We start from the raw sequence: 6,897 nt of genomic DNA on the forward strand, positions 1-6,897 counted from the left end.
GACAACGGGAAAACGAAAATCCATACAGACGCTGCCTGGACATCTGTGAATTTATAAGTGATGTATTGATATAATTGGTGTAATTACATATTTTGGCAGCTTCCTTTAATCTCAAAAATCTCATTAGCTCTGTACTATTTTTGCTATTTATTCCACAAGGCTAATTTATAGGTCTACATTGATCTATTTCAGTCGCGTTTATTATTAATATTGCTGTGAAAAATGATTGGCATTATTATACTAAGCTCATATTGTTTTGAATAAGCTACATACCATGTGAATGCACCAGGCCTTTTTTTTAAATGCAAACAAACCTTCATTCTACAGACATAATTTAAATATCAACATTTCTATAAATCATTCATAACACAGTAATACTTTTGTCCTTTCATAAATCCTTTATTTCAAGCACATTGTAAAAGATCCGAAAAGGTTGAAAAGCTAAGTGTAATAGGGGAGTCAGGGGGAATAAAACACAGTCACACTAAGCAATAAAACACATATGAACATCGTAAAGGAAAAAACCTTCACAGGCAGGTGTCAACACGGAATGGAGTCTCTCTGGCTCTGTGTTTCCGATTTCAATCACATCATCTGAGGTCTGGGCACAGGATCCTGGTGGTGCGGGGGATACCAGTGCCCGTAATTGTTCATATAACTGCTGGGATGCATGGGTGGCACTTTGTTGGCCATAGAGACCTCCCAGAGCTGAGAGAGACCCGGAGAGCATGGAGAAGATGAGGAGGTGGTGTGAAGCAGCTCCCCTTCAGGTCCACTGGAGCCATGCTTCATGATCTTCTTATACTTGGAGCGCTTGTTTTGAAACCATATCTTCACCTTCAGCAAACAGAAGAGAAAAAAAAAATAGAACATTACAATACTTGCAACAAGAATGCAGGCCACATTTTGTACAATCTATCAAACAACTTTCAAGACAGAGGTCTATTTTTATGACACCTTTTTTTATGTTGATATTGACACTCTGAAGAATTTGCTAGACAGCTTGAACGGTCTTTGTTGAGATGGACTCAGTGACATTGCTGCGTTTCATTACACACGTACTCAGCAATTGTTCCGCCCTGCCGTTTTTATGACGGCAGTGAAGCATGTGTCTGACAACAACATTCACAGCATAAAAATATGCTTAGATTTAGTTGAACTGAAATGACTTCCAGAGAGTTTACATGGCAGATTTTGATAAAAAGAATCAGGAATACATTTAGCATGGATTCGGTACATATTGATACTAAAACCACCCACCAATCGTTAAAGGGATGGTTAACTCAAAAATGAAAATTCTCTCATAATTTATTCACCCTCAAAACTGAATGAGTTTTTCTTCTTCTGTTGAACACAAAAGAAGATATTTTGAAGAATGTTGGTAACCAAACAGTTGCCGGTAGCCACTGACAACCATAGTATGGAAAAAATACAATGGTCAAGAAGTCAATGACTACTGCCAACTGTTTGGTAACCAATATACTTTCAAAGAAACTCATACAGGTTTGGAACAACTTGAGAATGAGTAAATAATGACATAATTTTTGTATCGTTTTCATGCACTGCACAAAAATTAAAATTCTGTCATCATTTACTCACTTCATCAGCACTTACATACATCAAATGTTCTGAAATCTATATTCTGAAGGTTTTTACAGAGCGGATTGTTCATTTGCTGGATTTATATAAAATTTTACTCCTAAAATTTAGCTGTTAACAGTATTTTCTGATATAAGGAATGATAAAAGTTGATCCCCTCTGTCAACAAAATGAAATAAAAAAATGTTCACATTTCTCTTCTGGAAATAAATGCAGATTTAATGAAATAATGCATGCTTTGCATATTTAAACATAACGTTTCATTTAATGTGCTGTTATTAATCAAGTATGCTTATATCTATTAGCTAAATTTTTGAACCCCTTTCACTTGAGGTTTTAATTGTTTTGTTTTTCTGTTTTTATTATTTTATGACCAGACGGTTATAGTGGTGAAGGTTTTCTGGAATTATAATATCTCGTATAGCTTTAAATCTATTTATTTCACTGCAAATACACTCGCACACAATGTTTGAGAAGTGTCCTTAATGATGTGGGAGTTTATGGTTCCTTTGCCAGAATGTGGACTCAATTTAGCATCACCTTGAAGAACGAGATCCGAAATTGTGCCTTCGCAAGAATTCAGCTAAACGTCTGCGTGAAAAACACCAGCCACACTGAAAGGCTGAGTCAGAGAGCCCACCTAATGGAGTTTCCATAACCTCAGACAATCAAAATCTATGCACTGGGTTTTTACACAATGTTATTAGTTTGGCTGTCAACAGATTTAATAAACACATGTAAAAAGGATTTTCTTTTTTATTTCCAATGATTGGTTTGCCAAACAGCTTTTATGGTGAGGTGATGGATTCCAGACCTATGTTATATGCGCAAAGAGGGACTTGTGCTGTGTGGCACTTATTTATGTGCCTTCAATCACATTTATGGATCAAATGGAAACTGGCAGCGCTGATCTGGACTTCAAATCGCTGCCACCAATATTGCATACATTCTGTATCACTATAGTAGGTTTGAATTCCAAAAAGTGAATTTGCAACCACTGTCTGAGGTGAACGCAAGAAGCGTTCGTCAACCGATGACAGGAAGACCGAGGCGTAATCAGACAGGAAACCCCTGAGAGCTGAGAGACAGATTGAACTCATTCTCCATGGCCAAAATTTAGGTGCAACCTGTCACACGAAGGGCGGCAAGTGTATAACATAGATATAAAGGGAGGGAGAAAAACGAAGAAGGAAAGCTGTAAATGAAAAACAGTGCAAGAATAATGAGAAGGCTTATGGGCAATATGGCTGCACCCAGGCTTATGTTTGGTTTCCATATTTCTCCACACACATACACATGCATGCTTTAATATTTTACTGTTCATTCCTGCATGTGTGTCAACAGGAGGGACTTTAATAAAAATAAATCAATGTCCATAACACCACCCAAAAGGAACTCATTAATGGGTGTGACATCAACATAACAAGCATAGGCATATGACTTATAAATCAATTAGCTTTCCCTAAGAGAATGCATACAAAGGGCTCTGACTGAGCAAATGGCCCTAAAACTCATTAACATTCATCTCCTCTGCCGGCCCAGAAATGACCGTATTTCGTGAAATCAATCACATGAGTGAGCGGTTGAATATCTATTATTTAGCATAAGGCTTAAGTAATCAAGCGTAAATCATTCTTGGGATAAAATATTATCTCGTAGTGTAAAGACTAAGAACACAAAAGCTAGTGTGCTAACTAAAAAATGAAAGTAAAGGTCGGATTAAATGAAATCCTCACTTAGCTTTAACAATAGTGAAACAAATCAGCCTACTTGCGTATACATGACACAAAGCACATAAATGCTCAAAACCCAGTACTGACTGACTCATCATGGTCTCATTTGGATGTTCATCCATTATGATACTGACTTAAAGCCTCACCTCAGCGTAATTACTTTCAGACATTTGTATTTGAGGTATATGATCACTTGAGCCTGGCTTAAAAATGCATGAACATTATTGCATTGGAATATATAACCAAATGGCATTTGCAGTTGCATTACGCTAGACCTTTATCACATAAGTAACTTCACTTTCAAAATGACTGGTGTGCTGGTAACTTTTAGTGGGTGTATGAAGTCAGTTCACTCTCAAGTTCACACAGGCGTCCTATCAGAGTAACCACAAGCACAGCTCATCACACTATGAACATTTGCACTACCAAGTGCACTTTTCAATAACCAAATAATCGCAAAGCTAACAGAAGTTAGTTAGTGCTATATTTCTATATAAATGCCACTTGATTTGACATTTTAAACAATATTTACTTTATAATAATAATACTACTTTATACTTACACACTGTAAAAAAAAAAAGCCTTAAAATTTTAAGGCAACCAGCTTCAGCAGATTTTTGAGTTTTCTCAACTTATTTTTGTAGGAGGTTCTCAATTTTTAGTTTTATAAACTTGCCTTAAAATTTTAAGTTGGCTCAACTTTTTTTTTTTTTTTTTTTTTTACAATGCATGCTTCAGGTGTCTAAATGTGTTGGAGACAACCCTAACACAACATATAACATGGAAAATGCTAAAATGCACATTTATTTTTTTTTCGCAAAAAATAGTTTTCCTGTGGTTCACGAACAGAGCCCACCCAGCTAACGAAATACGTTCTATGAGCATTTTGTTAACATTAAGTTAGAAAATATTATTTCTGAATGTTCTCTGAACATTTAAAACGGCCAATTCTTAAAATGTTCTAAAAACGACTTTGTGTCAACATTAGGCTAAGTGAATATTCCATGTTATCATTTTGCAAACATTATGGAAACGTTACATTTGAATGCTCTCTGAACATTCTGAAACTTAAAAAAAAAAACGTTAGATGAACGTTCAACTAAAGCGTTCCAGAAAGAAAACCTTTCATGAATGATACAGATAATGTTTTGTGCTTGAAAATTATTAAAGATAAACAAATGAACAAACGTTCTATTTACGTTTGTTCGTAACATTGAAGGAACACTGCCAGAACGTTAAGGAAATTCTGAGAACGTTCTCTGTTAGCTGGACAAATGACAAACGCCATAATGAGGTTCTTCGACAGATCATACTGTACATGACCTAATATAGCCTAATGTAACCCGTAATCTTGTTCCACATCTGCTCTCCTCAACAGAAAATGTGTTCCTGCCGTATTAACAAGGCCTCAGGAGGAACACGCTACAGTTGTATGGTCCCAAACAGAAGGGAAGATGCTGGACATTCACCTGTGTTTGCGTGAGTCCCAGTTTCGCAGCGAGGTCGGCGCGCTCTGGCAGCGCGAGGTACTGGGTCTGCTGGAAACGCTGGTGCAGCGCCTGCAGCTGAACACTGGAGTAAATGGTTCGCGGTTTGCGGATCTTCTTCCCCTTGCCATTAAGGCGAATTTCACCATTCTCAATGACCGCTGGCTTTTCGTGGTCTTCAGGCATGCAGACGAAATAAAACGACAGCATTATGACACAGTAAACGCTGAGGATAAATATCTGCAAACGAGCACTGTGTGAGAAAAATCATAAATTATGACGCAGCTGGAACCGTCTGTTTGATTTACAGCAGCCAAACAGGAGATTTATCAGGTGTTTTAGGGGGAACATTAATGGGTCATCATTTTTAAGATCAGTAAACCATAATTAACGTCGCGTTAAAGTCTTTAAAGTTTACAGGCCTACAGAGCCTAAACTTGAACCTAAAAGCAAACAATGGAATTATGCAAAAGCCATAATAATAATAACAACGTCATTTTTGGAAGAATTTAAATTACTTCAATAATATTACTATTGAAAAAGTATTAGGTTGTATCTGGCAAAGGTGGACGTAGCTACACATTATTACATGCAGCTATAATCTATTGGGCTAGTTTTAAATATTTACATGCGTTATTACATAACAGATATATTTTAACAAAGGATATAGCCTACAATTATTGTGTGTATATCTCTAATGTCGATTAACTGCTACAGTGTGAACAATGTGCAATCTCGATATTAATCAAAGTAAGAGATCAATAAAATAATTGAGAGTAATTAAATCAAGTTTGAGACCTACCAGGAAAAACGAGGTTAATTAAGATTAAAATACAAATCCCCCAAAAAGCTTAAGAATTTTTTTTGTTTGTTTTTTGAATGAAAGTTGTTAAAATAAAAGCTCAGGACCTTGCAATACACAGACTTTTGTGTTTTCCATTTGCAACTGATTTACTCCGAGTTCACTGAAACCTTTCAAATGAATTAGACCATGTGTGCTTTTTTCTTCAACTAGATCTGTTATTTATTTAAAATGCAGTGTGCATTAAATTAGCTACTGATACAAATGCAATAAATATGTATTAGCCATGACAGATATTAATCAAATAATGAAACATGCATGCATAAAGTTTTCTTTTCTTTTCGTATTGCATTCTGTAGATATATTGAAAAGTGCATTAGCAAACTTGATTACAAATACCAAAACAGACGCATATACAGAATCTTGTCTCAAAACCTCACACTTTGACGTTTCATGAGGATACTCACTCGTCTCCTCAGCCCTCGTGTGCGCTAGAGTACTGATGTGGTTGTTTGGCTGGTAAGGCATGTAAGCACCCGCAGCAGGAGCGCTCACCGGCCCGGGGTAGGCGTATCCCAGCGGCCGGCTGTAATGGGACGCGCTGGAAGGGTATGGAGCATCGTGCTGGAGGTGTCCGCCTGAGTGCAATCCATGTACTGGGTAAATATTGTGTGCGAATCCGGATAAATGCTGCTGGTTGCTTGCAAGTCCGTGGCCGAACTCTAAAAATGCTGTTTTGGAAGGATCTGAACTATTCCGCGCATCAGACATGAAACTCATAGACATCATTAACAGTCAAGTCCATAAAGCTCGATGATGGTCTGAGTGCTGCATTGAACGTTCACTGCGCACGAAAAAGATCTTGAACCGGATCCATCCCAAAATAATCCGGGGTAAAACAAACGACCACGAATGTCTAAATGAAAACTTATTTCCCAAAGTCACTGCAGCGAATCTCACAGGTGAACACGCGTTTATCTTTCTTAAATCATGACAGAACCGCGCAGTAGTCTAAGGCACCTCGGGTTCACGGTGCTGCGTGTTTCTGACTGACTCGCGCTCTTCGAGAGCGCGCGCTGATTGGTGTGTCACGCGACACCTGGGAGAGCTAAATGAAGTTGATGAGCATTTGCTATCGAATTATGCTGAGCCCTGATATCGATTATGTCACATAATAATGATCTTCAAATAAAAACGACCTTTACATAAATTATTTGGAAGAAAAGAGAGCGACAAAATATTTATAGCAATAATTGGCAAAAATCTTTCAATGCAA

At 37.3% G+C, this 6,897-nt stretch overlaps 1 protein-coding gene across 1 annotated transcript; it reads right to left on the bottom strand.

Moving 5' to 3' along the window:
- Positions 1-382: 382 nt before the first annotated feature.
- On the bottom strand, positions 383-6,672 carry LOC306857330 (homeobox protein Dlx4b-like). Its single transcript, XM_079397232.1, has 3 exons — positions 6,089-6,672; positions 4,802-4,995; positions 383-837 (listed from the first exon to the last, which is right to left on the bottom strand). Exons 1-3 carry the CDS (start codon positions 6,408-6,410, stop codon positions 586-588), a joined length of 768 nt encoding a protein of 255 aa, XP_079253358.1. The 5' UTR covers positions 6,411-6,672; the 3' UTR covers positions 383-585.
- Positions 6,673-6,897: the final 225 nt, after the last annotated feature.

Source organism: Barbus barbus, assembly GCF_936440315.1.
Source record: "Barbus barbus genome assembly, chromosome: 38".
NCBI lineage: Eukaryota > Metazoa > Chordata > Actinopteri > Cypriniformes > Cyprinidae > Barbus > Barbus barbus.

Coding starts and splice junctions, on each gene's coding strand:
- LOC306857330 (XM_079397232.1), bottom strand. CDS start 6,410: ATGATGTCTATGAGTTTCATGTCTGATGCGCGGAATAGTTCAGATCCT. Junction 4,996..6,088: donor CACGAGGGCTGAGGAGACGA/GTGAGTATCCTC, acceptor GCATGCCTGAAG/ACCACGAAAAGCCAGCGGTC. Junction 838..4,801: donor TGGGACTCACGCAAACACAG/GTGAATGTCCAG, acceptor TGTTTGCTGAAG/GTGAAGATATGGTTTCAAAA.